The sequence below is a fragment of the Pelophylax lessonae genome (assembly GCF_965119305.1).
Source record: "Pelophylax lessonae genome assembly, chromosome: 6".
NCBI classification, from domain to species: Eukaryota; Metazoa; Chordata; class Amphibia; order Anura; family Ranidae; genus Pelophylax; species Pelophylax lessonae.
Window position 1 is genome coordinate 208,020,052 of NC_138773.1, and position 19,491 is coordinate 208,039,542.

Sequence of the window (19,491 nt, forward strand, 5' to 3'; positions counted from 1 at the left end):
AAACCACACTCCCGGAAGTGTCCGTGGAACGCACGGCCGATATTCAGGAAGAGGAAGTCAGGTTTCCGGGAGTGGAGTGCGCACGCGCGGCTATGGGGTTGGCAGCTAGCTCAGTTCCCCAGTAAGGAGGAAGATCACCTGGACCTGGCAAGTGAGTGACATCCAGTGTTAGCGGTCTGCATGTATCACCTGTGTACCTCTCTATACCAACCCCCTAGGGTTGTATAGAAATATAAGCATGGCTGTGGAAGAGGAATGGATGATTGGAATCTGTCATTGTCTTCACGAATGTGTCATTTTGTATAAATATGTCATTATTTCAGTGTGAAGGTTCTTTATATCACAAAGCCATACACTGGATTAGAGAGCGGGCACAGAGGGGGACATGTACTAAAACTGGTGCATACAGGATCTAATGCAGATCAGCATAGTAACCAATCAGCTTCCAGGTTTATTCTCAAAGCTTACAGTGATTGTAAACGATCACCTTGTAACTCAAAACATTCACTTTAAAGTTCAAATGAAAGGCAAACATTTGTGTATAGATCTAAAATAAATAAATGCCCTTTTTTCTAAGTGATCACATTCTGTCTGTTTTCAGCTGCATAAGGGCTGGGGAGGAGAAGCAGCAGAACACCCAGCTTCCCAGTAAGAGGCTGGGGGGGGGGGGTGTCAAGACATGTCTGATCATTGGAGGAGAGTACTCTGAGTTCCCAGCACAGCTAGAGAACTGACCACGGTGTGCTCCCCTGCTTAGTGTGGTCAGTTTTTAATGGGTAATCAGAGGGACTGGCAGGAACATCAGAGATTTCACATAAAGGAAGCAATACAAAGAGATCAAGATATTTTTTCATACAAGTACATAGTACAGCAGGCACATATCAGGAATATGAAATGCTGGGGTACCGAAACACTTTAAAGTGGATCTTTAGTCAGAAAATAAATCTAGTCCTGCTAGATCACTTCAGGCTGTCCCTTTTTGCAGGTATAAAACATGAAAAATAAGTGTCTATACTATTCAAAATTCAGTAATACCCTGCTCTGCACATGCTCAGTTGCTCTCTACTTTTAGACACTGTTGAATTCTAGATTGTAAGCTCTAACGAGCAGGGCCCTCTAGTTCCTCCTGTTTTGAACTGTATTGTATCTGTATTGTCTTCCCTCACATTGTAAGCCCCCGTTCACATGCACGCAATCCGACTTCGGGTGGCGACCTCCGAGGTCGCGGTGTGAGCAGCGCGCCGCGACCTCGGAGCGGCCGCCACGGACTTCATGACATTGAAGTCTATGGCGGTCACCTCCTGGTCGCCCCAAAGAAGCTCCGGACCCTTTTTCTAGGTCGGAGCGACTTGTGTCACTCCTATTAGAACGGGTCCGCAGCTTCCCTATGGGAGGCGACCTGTGAGGCGACCAGGTCGCCTCACAGGTCGCCCTAGTGTGAACCGGGACTAAAGCGCTGCGCAAACTGTTGGCGCTATATAAGTCCAGTATAATAATAATTTGTAGAGACCAATCTTCTGACAGCCTTAAAGCGGAATTAACCCCTCCTATCCTTTACAGACAAGGAGGCTGCTTCTGTTTGATCTGCAACTGTCATAGTGCTGCACAGGTGATCAGTTATGACACCAGCTATTTGATGGTTTGACAGTTTGGTTGAGAGAACAATCAAATGTAACCGTTGGCAATCCCGACATTCCAGGAATGTAACTGTTTTTAGAAACTGTTAAATCGATGAGTTTAGTTCCGCTTTATGATTTTAGGCCTGGTTCACACCTATGCATTTTTGGTGCATTTTACAGAAACGCACTACAGTCTATTTAACATGGTTTCCTATGGGACATGTTCACATCTATGCTTTTTTCAGCCGCTGTGTTTTTGGAAAGGGTCAGGGACTTTTGTAAACGAATAATGTTGCGTTTTTGGTTCAATAGACTTTGATGGAGACACTGCAGAAAAGCATGTAGTGTGTTTTTGACGCAATTTTTTTAATCTGCCCAACAACAGATTTTCCAAAAAATGCATAAAAAAATGTGAAACATGAAAAAACATGTCAAAAACGCATGTGCAGAAACAGATCAAAAGCAAACTGCATAGATGTGAACCAAGCCTTACTGCTGTTCAGGGGGCTTTGGGCTTCGGCAAAATGGCAGCCTCCAGCAAAAAGAGAAATTCTGGAGGCAATTTACAGCACACACGGATTTTGGTAGCATCATTAATATTGTGTAATGTATGTTCCTTGCTAAAGAACATTATATTTTATTAAGTTATGGGTAAAGTTCCACTTTAGTTGAACAAGCTGAAATTAGAAATTGATTGGTTACTATGCAGAGCTGCACCAGATTCTGTGTGCTCCAGTTTTAGTAAGTCTCCTCCAGTGACATATTTGGTGGTGATGAATATGACAGTAGGGGGATGGGGGGGGGGGGTGAATTACCAAAGTGAAATGCATCATTGTTTGTAAATTTTGGCTGATTTCTGTGTGCCCAATCATCAATTGACATCACACAAGTTGTATGCGTTGTTGTGCTAGCCGTGCCATATCACTGATTGCGACAGTGGTTAGAATTAGAATTCCTGCCATATGCATACACACTCAGATGCTGCCTTCCCAGCTAAAGGGGAGCAGATGAGGGGTGTTAAAAATGTGGTAGGGTTTTACCGCCCTCCCAACCGCGAGTTTAAACAAGCCCTAAAAATCATATGTCACATTTTCTTTTCTTGTCCAATAGTGTGCACCAAACTTTCTAAGTTAAAAACTGTGGTGTAATACTGCAATGAGGCGGCGTGGATAGCAAGGAGCAGCTCTGCAGGACGAAGAGGGGAATGTGTGGAAGGACAGCACATCACCGCACTGTCTGTCTTCAGAGCTGCTCACCTACAGGGCTGTCAGATTGGGACGAGCAGCTGTGTCCATGCAGCCATTGCACCCCAATGGATATGAATGGGCTGCCTACACACAGCACCTGGTGGCTGAATCCGTATAAATACGCGGGTATCAGCGCCGATCTGAATGCAACCCTAGGCCAGTGATGGTGAACCTTGGTACCCCAGATGTTTTGGAACTAAATTTCCCATGATGCTCATGCAATTTGCAATGTAGTTGAGCATCATGGGAAATGTGTAGTTCCAAAACACCCGGGGTGCCAAGGTTCCCCATCATTGCCCTAGGCCATGGGGGTGGGCAAACTCCAATCCTTCAGCTGTCGTGGGCCTACAAGTCCTATCATTCCTCTGCTTCTGGGAGTGATGCTTGTGGCTGTCAGATTCTTGCAATGCCTTGTAATAATTGTAGTTTTGCAATAGCTGGAAGGCTGATGTTTGCCCACCTTGCCCTAGGGCTGTGATGGCGAACCCTGGCACCCCAGATGTTTTGGAACTATATTTCCCATGATACTCATGCACTCTGCAGTGTAGTTGAGCATCATGGGAAATGTAGTTCCAAAACATCTGGAGTGCCAAGGTTCACCATCACTGCCCTAGGGGATCCCTGAAAACTCATCCCTTCAGGGAAGTCTTTCCCACCTCCACCCAACAACTGAATTTTACTTTCTTCATCAACTCATTCCCCACAGTTAAACCCTCCTATTCTTTACAGCCAAGAAAGCTGCTTTTGTTTGATCTGCAACTGCCATGGTGCTGCACATGTGATCAGTTATGATACTTTTTGTATAACTTGCCCTTCCCTTTTTAGATTGTAAGCTCTCACAAGCAGGGCCCTCCTAATCCTCTTGTAATGAATTGTATTGTAAGCGTACTGCATAAACTTTTGTCGCTATGTAAATTCTGTATAATATTATATCTGAATTTTTAATATTTGTATATCAATAATATATCCTAAATAATCTATCTGAATAATAATATTCAATCTATCTAAAAAAAAAAAAAAAAAAAAAATTTATATATATATATATATATATATATATATATATAATTTTTTTTATTATAATGTAAAACAATAATATATCCTTTGTAATAATGATATATCTCTATATAATAATAATACTGCTACTACTATTAATAATATCATGTTAAATACTATAATAACATGTAGTACAATAATAGAATAATATGCATTTAGTAGGTGAGACATGCTGGAGAGGCAGAAGTTCTTGCCAACCAGCACAAAAGTGATAACAATCCCCTCCCTAAAAGAGAGTGATGTGATTTAGCATTATAATACATTTCTGTATGGAGGTGTAACCCTTCTTGTTGTGGGTTTCAGTTTTCAGAAATCTTCAATCTGCATGTTTGTGATTGTCACCATCAACATTACAATGGTGGGGGTCTTCTCTGTACAAGCAGAGTGATAATCACTATTAGCATATGAATAATGAAAAGTCTGCACAGAGAGACCAGAGTCTCATAATGAAACAAACATAATTGCTGCAAAACTATCTGCTTATTTTTAGGTTTAATACTGCAGAAATTGCAAAATTTGTGGTTTAGAGGTATTTGAATATTTGTTTTCCTTTTTTGACTTTTTTTAAACTTTTTTAAAAAGTGTAACTAAAGACAAAACTTTATTTTCATTTTGAACAGAGTGGATTAGAACATCTGTCAGGATGTTATAGCTGTCTGTACCCCCGTTAGGGAGCTTAACTCTATTTGTCACAAAAGTGGAAGTGAAAGAGAATCCCAAATTGTGGCTTGTGACCAGAACAGGTATAAAAGGGAAATCTTCCAATGGGGACACTATTCCTGGTAACGACCAGGAAGCCCCTCACTTTGGAGTTGTTTTTCCTGCTTTGGCTATGGGACAGGGAGTGAAGGAAAAACTTACAGGGGTTATAACTAGTGATCGACCGATATCGTTTTTTTAATACCGATACCGATATTTTGGTCATCGGATATCGGTATCGGCCGATATCTGCCGATATTTTCGGACATGTAAAAAAAAATATATTTTTTTTTAACGGTACTCTTGTGGAGGGATCTTGGGGTCTAAAAGACCCCAAATCCCTTCTCTGCACCGAAAAGCATTCAAAACGCCAAGTCTGGCTGTTTTGAATGCTGTCAGTTTTTTTAATTTGGCGCCGAGTACCTGGAAGTGATGTCATGACATCACTTCCGGGTTTTTTACATGGAGACGCAGTACACCGGGTCTTCTCTTTGGCAGCGGCGGCGGTGGAGGTAGGATGCCCTGGTCTCCCGGTGGGACGGGAGACCCGGGCGAGCCACGGAAGGCAGCGGGAGGGGGGGACATCCCCTCCTGCTCCTTGTAATGAAAGCCGAGCGGCTTCTCAGCCGCATCGGTTGTCATTACAAGTCAGGCGACCGTTGGCTATGGACACTGGTACCGGGGTGATGCCTCTAGCTGCAGGCATTAGCCCGGTACAAGCACTTTCCCGAAATATCGGCAATATCGGTAAATCCAAAGGCCGATTCCGATATATTGGGGGAAAGTACATATCGGCCCCCGATATATCGGTGTTGCCAATAATCGGTCGATCCCTAGTTATAACCCTCACTTAATCCAAAGTGGAAAAAAAGGACTTGCTTTAGTTCTTCTATAAGACTTGAAAAACACAAAAAGAAAAATAGTGGGACTTTACTTATGCCTTCAATCGTACCTCTAAACTCAGGTAAAAGTAATCAATACATTTTTTTGAGGTACAGTAAAACCATACTAACAAATATTAAAATGCATATTCAAGGTCATAAATGTATCAACAACCACTTCCTGAAAAACCCAGATGGGGTGATAAGGCAGTCGCTGTAAAAAGGTTGACGCATTTTGCAGCATACCCCCCACTTCCTCAGGATCTTACAGACCTCGTAGATATTCCAATATCCTTACAATGCCATAAAATACACTAAAATTAGAAAAAAATAAAATAACAATATTTCTGACCAAAAAACAATACAAAATAATTATGACCTAACAGAGATAATCATACATCAAAGTAGCACCTCATTAGAAAAAAGGGGAAGATCACCACACGTATCCCTGCTTTACTATAAGACTTGAGTTGCAAAACATGAGGAAGTCATGTACTGTATTTCATCATTCTGACTTTTTAACTCTACTGGTAACACCTTCAGCTTTGCTGGTTTTTACTCAAAATAGGTGTTATACAGTTAAGGCCTCAGGAACACTGACAATGATATGCATGAAAAAAAGAAAGAAGAAAGAAAGCTGCGCTCAATAACAAGAGTAAGGCTGCCAGTACAAAAGTATTATCAAACCATATAGCAAATTGTGTTCAAGTACAGCGCCACAATTAAAAACCCTAAAAAATTGAAAGAACACAGTCCATGAAATCCATCTGAAAATGAAGCTGAGGTGCAGAAATAAATGCAAATAAATTCCAACACCGTTAGTGCAGGCACAATCTTGATGATCACCACGTGCATAAATTAAGGTAATCTCCTTACCAGAAAATTAGACCCCCCTGTTAAGGAAGGTTCACCAAGCATGAGGTATAGAAACGGTCATCAGTGAAGGGTCCACTCCAAATCAGCAACCAATCCACAACGGAATTTTCATAGAGGACAGTATATCTTTGTGAACTTCATAAACCCCAAAAGTTGGACATTGATGTTCCTCCAAAAAAACAAGTGGGGCTCACATGGTGAAGTACGTACAATTTATTAAATAAAAGAAAGGTAAAACACTCACATGTCAGCTGCGTGATACAGGCATGTAATAAAAAGTTTGCCGCGGCTACAAGTGTATCTGCATGGGGGCTGGTGCGTCTGACGCGTTTCGTCCTTCCATCAGACTTTGTCAAAGGCCAAATGTCTAAAGACATAAAAATGCATGTAATGATTTGAAATGGTATAACGCAGACTGTGTTTACCTGGATTTAGATACATTCGTTTAGCTGTATTTGCAGATAATATAATTCTGTGTGTTCGGGGCAGATTATATATTCTGGACGCACGTAAACATCAGTACATTTAAATAGAGGAGAACTTGACCTTAGAAAAGTTTCTTTATACTTCTGAGATAATTTTACCTGCGTTAAAATAAACAGAAAGCAGGAGGCTAGTGTGAATGTAGCCTGTACCCATTCACACTTGAAGTGGTTGTAAAGGGATTTTTTTTTTTTTTTTTTATTTTAAAGCGGTAGTAAAGTGAATGTTTCACAAATTGCGGACAGACAGGGCAGTAGAGACACTGCCTGTCAGCCCTCATGTATGCTGAGCCACGCATGTGCATTTATGGCCCCCCAGTCTGTGCCGCGGCGATATGACTCCCGTGCGCACATGTGGGAGTGATGTCATCTTGGCCTGACCATTCAAGTGAACGAAAGCATGGAACTCTGAAGCAGGACCGGGCAATGATGGAAGCACTGGTGGCTCACCGGATCATATTGACTGCAGCGCTGGAGGGTTTCTTTGGCGGGTAAGTCTGCCTTAATATGCCACGCATACTAGCACATTATAGTATAACCCCCCCCCCCCTACAAAAATAAAAAAAAAAGTTATAGCGGACTTAACTACACCTTCAATGCAATCTCTGCATTAAGGTAAAAAATGTTCTGTGTTTAGCCCCAGCCCCCAGTCTATTATTGTGCTTGAGAGCAGCTGTTCTGTCCTCTTTCTCTGCTCACTGGACATAGAGACAGCAGCGGGAGCCATTGGCTATAAAGGGAGAGTTGGGCGAGGGGCCAAGCTGCGCTGTGTGTGTCATTGGACTCACACAGCCCAGGTCAGGCTCCAGCCCACACTTGCAATGGGGGCAGAACCCAGGAGTGCCGGCGTGGGACCCCAGAAGAAGAGAGTCAGGGCTGCACTGTGTAAAACAATTGTTGTAAGTATAACATGTTTGGTTTTTGTTTTTTTAATTATATTTACAATCACTTTGAGTGTGATTTGAAGACCTTTTTTGTGTGTATGTATTTTTGTTTTGTGCATTTTTATGCACAACTTGTACATGAGCAGATTTTCCCTTTTTTTAACCCCCATAGACATTTTAAATAGGAGTAAGTGAAACACTTGTGTGTCTTTTGAGCATTTTTCAGGCTCTCCCATTCAATTCTTTGGGGGGCAAAGTGTACAGGTCTGCCCCAAAGAAGCTTGTGTACATTTTTGAGCTTTACAAATTAGGTGACAAACGAAAGAGTGCTTAGGTGTGAACAGGCTTATTCAGAATAACCCCATTTAGACTTATCGGTAATGGTATTTCCATGAATCTTTCAGCACAGCTACTTGGGGAGATGATTGGCTCTGCCTTCTACAGGAAACACAAATTGGATACAATTTAAAAAGCCCTCCCCTTCCTATGACCCTCAGTTATTTTAAAGATCAAGTAAACCTCCACCAATGTGCACAAGGCAGAGGAAAAATAGAGAGAAAACTCAGTAACCACCACCGCCAAGCTATATGTTAGAAATGGTGCTCAAAAAGGATAGGGTGGGAATCCGGACACTGTCCTGGAAGATTCATGGAAATACCGTTAGGGGTAAGTCTAACAGGGGTTTTCCCCCTTCATCTTCCAGGTCAGCTACTTAGAGAGGATAAGCAAGATTCTATACCTTAGGAAGGGATGACAGCCTGCAGCACTTTCCTTCCAAAGGAGAGGTCCTGGCTGGTGAGCGTTTGTACTCTATAATGCCTGATGAATGCATGAGAAGAAGACCAAACTGCAGCCCTGGAAATTTTTTCCTTTGATGCTCCTGCTCTTTCTGCCCAAGATGTGGCCAAAGATCTAGTAGAATGCACCCTAATTCTTTTAGGAGGGGGTCTGACCTGAATAACTGTGGGCTTCACAAATTGTTTCCCTGATCTATCAAGCAATGTAGCTCCTGGAGGCCCTAGACCCCCTCCTGGACCCACTAAACGAAACTAGAAGAGGATTTTCGAAATTCGCTGGACATTTCTATATAACGAAGAAGGCATCTTCTTCTAACATCAAGACAACTAAATCTTTCCTCCTCCTTTCTGGGGGAGGTACAAAAAATAGGAAGGATTACCTCTTGTGATCTGTGAAGCCTAGAGGAAACCTTAGGTAAATGCAGAGGGTCTGGTTTAATAATCACCCTATTATCCAAATTTCTCAAAAAGGTGTCCTTACAGGAAAGGAACTCTAAATCTGAAATAGTTCTACCCGAAGTGATGGCTAAAAGAAAAGCTATCTTCATAGATACTGACTTTAAGGAAATTTCACTTAAGGGCTGGAAGGGAGCTCTGGTAAGCACATTCAGCACTAAAGACGGGTCCCAAGGATGTATCTGTACAACCAATTTAAAAGTCTGTCTGGCTCTAGATAAAATAAATATTTTAAACAATGGATTCTCGGCCAGCCTGGCATCTAGGAAAAGTGAAAGGGCAGAAATCTGTACTTTTAGGGTAGTAACAGAAAGACCCTTTTCAACTCCTTCCTGTAAAAAAATCCAGGATACTGGGAATAGAAAAGGAATGAATCCCAGCCCTATTCTGCCAGGTCACAAACGTCTTCCAGACTTTTCCGTAAATTCTTCTTGTGACCAATTTACGGCTGTCTAGAATAGTACTAATAACCTTTTCCGAACATCCCTTTAAGTGTAGGATGAGCCGCTCAGCTTCCAGGCCGTCAGCTGGTAAATCTGAGGGTTTTGATGGAACACTGGCCCTTGCTGGAGAAGGTCCCTTTGATCTGGCAGGGGCCAGGGGGGAGCTGTGGAGAGGGATTTCAGAATCACAAACCAACTCCTTCTGGGCTGCCAAGAAGCTATCTGGATTACCTCCGCCGGTTCCTGAACAATCTTTTGGATCACTAGCGGTAACATGGCAAATGGAGGGAAGGCATAAGAAAGATTGAACCTGCATGGAAAGGTCAGTGCTTCTGTTCCCAACGCTGTTGTCTCTCTTTCCAGTGAGAAGAAGGCTGGGAGCTTTGTGTTCTTACTGGACGCAAAGAGGTTCACTGAAGTTACTCCCCATCTCCCTGTAATCTCATGGAAGACTTCCCTGTTCAATTCCCAAATGCTGCTGCTGACTTTAACTCTAGCTGAAATAATCTGCTAGAATATTTGTTGTGCCACTGATGTGAACAGCCCTGATTGAAGCAATATGACGTTCTGCCCAGGTCAGGATCTGTTGGGTTAAGGATAAGAGACTGTTTGAGCGGGTTCCTCCCTGTATGTTGAGGTATTCTACCACTGTGGCGTTGTCTGAAAAAAATTAACAGCTCGTTTGCCTGGATTCTTGGTTCGAGAGCTAACATAGCCCTCCCCACTGCAAGGAGCTCTCTGAAATTGGACGACTGAGTCGTCTCCTCTGGCGACCAGGGTCCTTGAGCCTGCCATTCTTCTGAGTGAGCTCCCCAACCCCAAAGGCTGGCATCTGTGGTAAATTTTACGGATGACCTCTGTGTCCAAGACCTTCCCCTCTGCATATGTTCCCACCATGAAAGACCCAGAGGATTTACATCGGAAAGATGAATCATTTGATTCAAGGATCCCTTTCTGTGATCCCAACATCTGAGAAGAAAAGATTGCAGGGGCCTGGAGTGCAATTGAGCCCATGGTACTCCTGGGATTGCTGCTGTCATGAGACCTAATAACTGCATTATCTGATGAGGGTTGGCCTGGGGCAGCAATTTGAAATTCTGTACCGACAGAATGTTTTTTTTTATATTTTTTATGCTGGAAGAAATATCTTTTGTTTTGCTGTGTCTATATGGTAAGACAAGGAGGAGAGAACTTGAGGGTACCAGACACGATTTGTCTAGATTTATCCTCCAGCCCTGATTTCAAAGGGTCTGTAAGATGAACTCTAGATCTCTTGCCTGCTTTTCTTTTGCAAAGATTAATAAGTCGTCTAAATAAGTAACACCTTCACTAAGGGGTATGCCTATCGCTGGCAGAATCCATTCCAAAATGGGAGAAATGGACATATACATAAAACTTCGGACCTTACCAATCCACAGGCACGTAGGGAGAATGATACGGAATTTGATTCTTCTTTATCTATTTCTTCTACACAGTCAGCATAAATCAAACCTGTTTTTACACACCCCAAAGAAGATTTGGACCCATGCAAAAGGAATCACAGTTGAGGAGGACACTACACACCTCATCATAAGAAAAGCCTGGAGGACAACATTAGACATAGTCTACACCCCACACCACATCACGGTGAGTCCAGCAGACCAGGTAATGGCTCGCTGAACCTTCTGTGACCCATACCTAGGTACTTTTGCTGCTCAAGCACTACAGTTGTTGCATAACCCACCCAACACATCACTAGGTACATCATCTGTTTCTGGCCCCTCAGCCTCTACATCTATTGCTAGCAGTATGTCCCATAAAAGGCACAGGTAGCGTCATACACCACCGTCTACTATGTGTACAGGGCTGGACCGGAGTTACTCATGGCGATCGTGGTATGTGGAGTGTTTTGTTGGGATATATCTTGGACTTCTGTCTCTGCTTTTGTCCTTATGCTCATTTTTATATATATTCTTTACAAATAGCCCAACTGCTCTGTGGGAGCAGCCTTTTTGGGTATCTAGGGCTTCATACAGTGTTCTACTGTTGATTCAACTAATGATACCTGCCTTACTGGATGTGCTGAATCCTGACGGGTTTCAGTCACATAATATATTTAATACGTTACCCTGGCTACACGCATTTTTATCATTATACATTGTGAGGTGAGCACTTTCATTTAAACACTTTTGATCAATTTAAGGGCTAGCACAGTTTTGTGCCTTGCCCTTTCTGATTGCAATATATACACTTTATACTGTTACCCACTGTTTCTCTATATATCTTTTATAGATGGTACAGTATTGGTATGTTGGTATAGGTTCATGTAGCCTTCCCACATGCTTTGGCGTCACCATCGGATGAGTTATTTTTGCCTACTCCCTGATTTGTTGGCAGCAGAGATGGCTTTGGGTATGTGATTTGTTTTATAACCCATCCCTCTCCCCTTGTTTTGTGGTGATAACTCTCACTCTCTCTATCTCCTTATGTACATTCTTCTTTTATAGAAGTCACATCCTACTTTTCTATAGTGCTAGTAACGTGTGTGCCCCCACATTTGTCCTTGACCCTCATGCATGCCAATATTCCACTTTTGGACCTCAAGCACAATATCTTTAAGTGTGGTGTATTCACTAGTAAAAATATTTACATATTACAAAAGGTACTTAATGTTGTTCTTTTTATCTATTTAGAATAAGCCCCCGTTCACACTAAGGCGACCTGTGAGGCGACCTGGTCGCCTCTCAGGTCGCCGTAGGTCGCCTCCCATAGGGAAGCTGCGGACCCGTTCTAATAGGAGCGAAGTAGCGTCGCTTGCGTGTGAATGGGGGCTGAATGTAATGAGCTCCTGAAGAAGCGAAAGCTTGTGAGCCTTTATTATTGATGCTGACCACTCCATATTATGCTGGCTACCACTTTAGTGTCCTGGAACGCCAGTCTACCCTGGTTAATGTCAGCATTTGGTTGATCAGCTATTCAGTTACAGTTCTTTTGATCTTATATGGTTTTGTTGTTGTGTTATTTGTTTTGTTTTGAAATAAACATTTTTGAATTTTATACATGTGTGCCTAGAAAGTCCATGTTCTTCCAATATATATATTTTTAGTCTAAGGAAAGATTGATATCTTCCGTAAATGAAAATAGGCCATGACCTTGGCCATCATTTTCGTAAAAATTCTTGGAGCTGCTGAGAGTCTGAATGGCAGGGCTCTTAACTGCCAGTGGGATGCAGCCCCTTTTAGGTGAGAATTGCTTAAAAATGTTTGGTGACAAATTGGAACTTGAAGATAAGCGTCCTGCAGATCAAGCGTTATCATGAACGCCTCTGGCATCAACAGATTGCTTACAGAATAGATGCTTTCCTTTCGGAATAGGCTGCAAACTTAAATCTGTTAAGATTTCTTAAATCTGTTAAGGACCCTTAAAGAAGTTGTAAACTCATTTTTTTTTCTTTTTGACGCTGAAAGAGAAACGCATAATGAGCTACTATGCATCGCATACTAGCTCATTATGAAATACTTACCTTAGAACGAGCCCCCGCTGTTGCCGTCCGCTTACCTGTATGACGGGCGACATGTCCAGTCGCCCGTCTTCCGGGATCGCGGCATCCGGCCATCTGATTGGCCAGAGCCGCGGTGACGTCACTCCCGCGCGGGAGCCGACAGTCACGGCACGGGGCTCTGAAGAAACGGCACTAGCGGCCGTTCCTTCAGAGCGCATGCGCCAGTGACGTCACTGGATGCATGTAAGGTAAATATCTCCTAAACGGTACATGTTTAGGAGATATTTACAGTACCTATAGGTAATCCTTATTATAGGCTTACCTATAGGTACAAGTGTCAGAGGAGGGTTTACTTCCTTTTTAAGTTGATAATCATACCAAATTTTCCTGAGGGCTTTTTTACTAAAAACACGTGGGATTAAAACCCCTGAAGTTTTTGGCTCTCTGGAACAGCAGAGATTATTCTCTCTGACTCCCATAGAGAGAGCAATTCTAACATGTTCTGCTTTCTCTCAGGTCCCTTGTTCACCAGGTGAGAACAAATCTCTGGGGTGGGGGAGTTTGAATTCTAACATGTAACCGTCTGGAGAATCTGGAGAATAATTTGGAGAATATAGGCATTCTTGGTGATCTGCCCAATGGTCGACAAACATTGTCAACCTTACTCCTACCCTTAATCTGGCTTCACTGCAAACTTTTGGCAGGGGCTGAAGGAGCAAAGTGAGCCCCCCCTTTTGATTTATCTTTTTTAAACGACCACTTTTTTTTGATCTGGAAACCATCTGATTTTAAACTCAGTTCTTTTCTCAAAGGGACGAAATGGTTTCTTGCCCCGTGGTTTACTTTTCCTTGCTGGAAATTGCTTCCTTTTATCTGAAGAACGTGCCAATACTTCCTCTGCAATGGAAACAAACGAGCTTTCCCTCAAAGGGAATACCACACAATTTTTATTCTTGAAAGTTAGATCCCCCTCCCAAGATTTTAGCCAGATAGCACGTCTACTGGAATTAAAAAGTGCTGATGTTTTGGCTATAGACATAACAGATTCAGCTGCAGCATCGGCTAGGAATGCCACCGACTTAGCTCCCAGGGGGAGAGATTCCCTTATCTCTTCCACCGCGGTATCAGAGGAGAGTAGGCCATCCAATGTTTGAATCCATACATCCAGATTTCTAGCCACACAAGTGGAAGCTAGGGCTGGACCTAGGGAGAAGGCTGAAGCATGCCAGGTTTTACGCAGCAGTGCGTCTGCTTTTCTGTCCTGAATCCTTAAAAGAGAGATCAGATTTTTTAGATACATTTAATAGAGGTGCATCTAATCTAGGGCACTTAAAAAATACATCCTCCACTTCCGATTGAAAGGGGAACCGTCTCTTATGACCCTTTGATTGGAAAAATCTTCTTTCAGGTTCTTTCCATTCAGAAAGGATCATGTTCTTTAAGGACTGATTGACTGGAAAGGTCCAGATTTTTCGACCCTGCAGACCCCTGTACGTTTTATCCTGCACTGACTGAGCTGGCTGAGGTACTTTGATTTGTTCAGAAGTATAGAATAATATAGTATATGTTTAAAAGCTCATCAATTTCTTCCACTGGAAAAATATATTTAGGTGAGCTAACAGCTTCCTCAACCTTTAAAACAGAATCCTCATCGGAAGTAGAAGCTGAATTCTCTCCTTCCTCTAGATCAGACACAGCCCCTAGAACTAACCGTTTCTAATTCTAGGGGAGGCAGAGATCTATCCGAAACTGTGGCTAAGGGCTCCTGATCTACCGTAGCAGATTTCGAGGTAGAAGGGCCTAAGCCAGCTAGCCTATCACTAAAAGACTGAAAGGAAGAAACTTCATAGAGGACATTAATTCCTTTAGAGAGGCAGCTTGCTCTGAACCTGATACTGAGGAAATAGATTTGTCACATAATAGTTTTTTATAACTATCAGGAAGCCTAGACCTACAATTCCCACACTTTTTGTTTAAGTGTTTTGTCGGCCTGGAAAAAAGAACACAAAGAGCAAAAGAATAACTTCCACTGATTGTAAATTACCCCTCACACTGGCCCTAATAGCTCCCTCTCAGAAAGGCACATACCTTTGGAACAGTGTTGGAGGAAGAAGCAGCCGCTGGATCAATCAGAGCGGGTGCTCTATCCACAGGGATGTCCTCTGTCAGAATCTGCTCCATTGCAGGGAAGAGAAACCCCCGTTGTGCACTGCTGGTAAAGGGCTTTACCAGCCAGGGCAGTGCTTTGCTGCCTGGGCCACACTGAGTACTCTCTGCAGTGAAAAAATAAGCCACTATTTTACTGGCTACTGAGAAAATAAGAATCTCCACGTCCAGAAGTGTGCCCCGCTACTTCCTGTTCCACGCCAGCTTGCCGCGTCACCGGGAGTGCATCATCAGATGCCATTTTGGTACACCCGAGGGGACAGGAAGCATATAAAGATACCCACACATGATCCTCTCCCCACGTGCACCTAGTAGGACGTACCTCGAAGCCTGAGAGCCGATCTGTGAGAGTTTCCCTACCAGAATAATGCAAGTACCACTTCAAGGGAAAACCCTCTGTGTAATAGGAGGATTATAGTAGACAAGCCACAACTGGTCTAATACCTGTAACCTAAAGAGGGTGGGGTCCGCCAACCACAGTAACCAGACCCAAGAAAACAACAAATGTTTAGGTGTGTGTACTCCTGGAGGTGTGGAAACACAAAAACACAGAGGGTCAGAGGAAGGGGAGGACTTTTTAAATTGTGTTTCTTGTAGAAGGCGGAGCCAATCATCTCTCTAAGTAGCTGTCACGGAAGATGAAGGGGGAAAATGGGATTTTTTATCTTCAGCGTTTTCATGCTTCGGAATTGTGTGATAAAACTCAGGTGTGAATGAAAACTTTAGGGCCAGAGATAAGTTACAAGTCCTGCCACTGTCACAGTAAACTGGGCCTTGTTTATCAGTTTTGTAAAGGAAGAACTGCCTCAGTTTGTGTTCCCTCACAGCAAGATCAATGTGTCTTTAAGTAAAACTTTTTAGTTTTGGATAACGTAAAGAGGGACTAGAACACCTGTCAGGTTGTTATCACTGTCTGTGTTCCCCATTAGGGATATTCATCCTCTTTATTTGACCTGGTGGCCTCTATTACCTAGAGTGAAAGAAAAGAAAATCCTAATTTTCAGATGGTCACCAAAACGGAATTGGGAATTTTTCCAATGGGTACACTAGTTCTGGTGACAACAAGTGATTACCTCACTTTGGAGGATTTCCTCTCACTTCTTGTTTTGACTATGGGCCAGGAAGTGAAGGGAAATCTCCCCAATGTGACATGGATGGCAAAAAAATTTAGAGAGTTTATAACCTGCCCTTACTCTATCTAAAAATGAAAAAAAAAATGCCTTAGTTCTTCCTTAATGTACACATGAGTCCTGGTTGCTCAGATACATTGGGGGGGGGGCGACTGATTTAGTTGCACTTTGTCACTTGAATTAAGAGGTACGTCTTTGCAGCCAGGCAACTAGTATTTAAAAAAATGACAGCTTTTTTAAGTGAATATGAAGCCAAACATTTTTTCAGTTTTGGATGAAGTAGGGAAGGTTAGAACCCTATAAGGTTTCTGTTGCTGTTTTTGTCCCCACTGCAGAGATTTAATACAGCAAGGACTGGCCGAATTTCGATCCATGTATGGGCATTCTGGTTGTACACAAGTCCATTTATCGATTGACTTATGTACAACCACCCTGTTGGCTTTTCCTGAACAATTAGTGCCACCGGCTATAGCTGACTACATGAGTTATTGTGTTCTGCTGGCAGAAAACAATAGCACTGCGGGAGGGATTCCTCCACCAACATTAAATGTGCTGATGGTGGAATCAAGCAATTTTGTTTCTCTCCACTCATGGTGGAAGGAAGGAAAATTCCATAACTTATGGCCTGCCTTAAGTCGAGTACACACGTGCTGAATGTCAAGAGACATTTGCCGGTTCAAAAACAAATTGTCTAACATTTGGCCTGTGTGTATGGCCGTCTGTCCAACAGAAGCCAGCCGTTTGGTTTGGGTTGGTTTGGCACATCTGTCTGATGTGCATGCTGGGTAAACCAGCGGCTTTACATACATGCATGCTGGAAAAAAACAGCAGCTTTACAGAGCTTCTCCACCACTAAATTCATCTGCCAGGAGTGAAGAAAAGCCCTGTATAAGCTTTCCTTAGAGAGAAGCTTAAAGCTTTATTAAACCCAAGACCAAAAATGTAATACATTGCAGCTTACAAATCATTAGATGTTGTGGCTGCATTCATTTTTAGGGTTTTTGTTTCCCTCAAAAATACTTAAAAATATCACTCACTTTTACCATGCAGTTTTGGAATTGAAGGGATTGTAAAGGCAGAAGGTTTTTATGCATATTCTATGCATTAAGATAAAACAGCCTTCTGTGTGCTTTAGCCCCCCTAATACTTGCCTGAGCTCCATCTCTAGCCTGCGATGTTGCAGGAGTCTCTCAGCTGCCTGGGACTTCCCTCCTCATTGGCTAAGACAGCAGCGCGACATGATTGGCTTCCACTGCAGTCAGTCAGCCAATCAGGAGAGAGAGAGGGGTGGGGCCGGGTCATGGCTCTGTGTCTGAATGTACACAGGGATCTGTGACTCAGCTTGGGTGCCCCTATAGCAAGCTGCTTGCTGTGGGGGCACACCAAAGGAGGGAGGAAGGGAAGAGGAGGATCCAGGGCCACTCTGTGCAAAGCCAACTGCACAGAGCAGGTAAGTATAACATGTTTGTTTTAAAAAAAACAAAAAAAAACAAGACTTTACAATTACTTTAATAGACTTTCCCAAACGGAAAACCATATACACTGTTTTAAATGAATTTGTTTGAAAAAACATTTCCATCCTGCTTCTTGAATTCTTTCATCACTGCGGTCAGTTTGACCCCACTATAGATCAGAAAATCGAACATACGTTCTTAGAACAACTGACAGTTACCGCTCTGTGCTCAGAGCGGACCCTAGAACTAAGCGATCAGTGGTCTTTGATTGCTCAGTTCTCGGTGTAGAGCCAGCAGGGGACAGCCATTTAGGTGAGTATGGAAGTTTGCTTTTTTTCTTTTTTTTATCGCACTTCTCTTTTAACATATACAAGTGAAGATACAATTTTTGTCCCTTTTACTGTTATTTAATAGCTTACGTAAGCCAAGCTAACAGAGGATCTAATTTTTTTTTCTTTAATGAATGTACACATCTTTGTATTACAGTGGAGTCAGACCCTGGAGAGGATGACCTCAGTGCCAAGAGCTGGGACTCACGGAAACTTACCAGTGAAGGCACAGGATCACTTACCAATCTTGAAGAGGAGCTAAATAAGTCCCAAACCCACCTAGGGTACCTAGATGTAGACAAGGAGCTGGAATCTAAACAGGATTTGGTAAATATAATTATATAGATATTTTTTTCTCAAAGAAAAGGTGCAGGAATTACCTCTTCTGAGTCTTGGTTCCACCCCCTACCAACCTCCCAGTATAACCCTTTTTAGAGGAGAACACAGAGACTAGTATAATTTTGCAGTGCTAAGTTTTTTGTAGAGAATTTGGTAATAATAATAACAAAAAGAGCAATAAAACCGATTCTCCACAGCCAGTAGAAATAGACCCCCTCCCTCCCAGCAACAACAGGCCCCCAGCAGCACCAGCAGATCTCCTAGCAGCCAACACTAATAGACTCTCCAGCAGCCATCAACAGTAGATCCCTTCAAGCAACATATGACTCCCCCCCCCCCCCCCCCCACCAGTAACAATAAACTGCCACACAAAAATAGATCCCCTCCAGCAGCAATAAATCCCCCAGTAGCCAGCATCAGTAGACCTTCCATAACTAACCGGCACCCCTTGCCATTGCACACATTCAGTGCTGGAGGTGGCGGAACTGCGTTCCCCCCTCATTCCTGCTGAAAAAAAGCCCTGCTCTCCCCTTAATGCTGGTTCCCTGTGCAAGCCCACTGATGATGTTGTGTTGGGCCTTTTCACACAGTATTATCTAACTGCCCATACATGAGATCAGTTTCATAATGTACAGGATGATAATACTGAAAGATCTTACAGTTTATGCAAGAAATGTTCCTGGAGGCACTGGTGACGCTGCTTTCCTAGGGGCCATCTGTGTGGCCGGGGTTGTCACCATTGGCTTAAAAGAAACAAAGTAGGAAAACAAAAAAATAAGTAAAAGCAAAAATCTCTTTATTATCCTCATAGATATTTAGTAAATTGTCTCCATCTAGTGTCCTACCATTTTATTTCAGTCATTCGTGATTGAGTTTATTGTTTATGGTTTATATATTGATTTAAATATTTGTTATATGTGCTATTGTTATCCTACTTTTAATATTTGTAAAATTACATGTTTAATTGCATCATTGTGATTTATTTTATGGCTGTTCCAACTTCATGCACACCTGCTGGCCTGAGAAAGCGGTAGTATCCTCGAAATGCCTTGCCATATTAAGAGTAACCCCAAAATAGTAAGCTCACCTTTTCAACTTTGATTGATCTTTGAAGCATGAGATCAATACTGTATGTTAGCTAGAGGGTGCTGTGAT

General features: G+C 42.7%; 1 protein-coding gene across 1 annotated transcript in view; it reads left to right on the forward strand.

Annotated features, from left to right (window-relative positions):
- The first annotated feature begins 39 nt into the window (after window positions 1-39).
- The window catches only part of VPS8 (VPS8 subunit of CORVET complex), a 424,969-nt gene continuing 405,517 nt past the window's right edge, over window positions 40-19,491 (forward strand). Inside the window, exons 1-2 of the mRNA XM_082262330.1 lie at window positions 40-151; window positions 18,155-18,324. Coding sequence (XP_082118456.1) covers window position 151; window positions 18,155-18,324 — 171 coding nt within the window. The 5' untranslated portion in view covers window positions 40-150. The remainder of the gene's footprint in view (window positions 152-18,154; window positions 18,325-19,491) is intronic.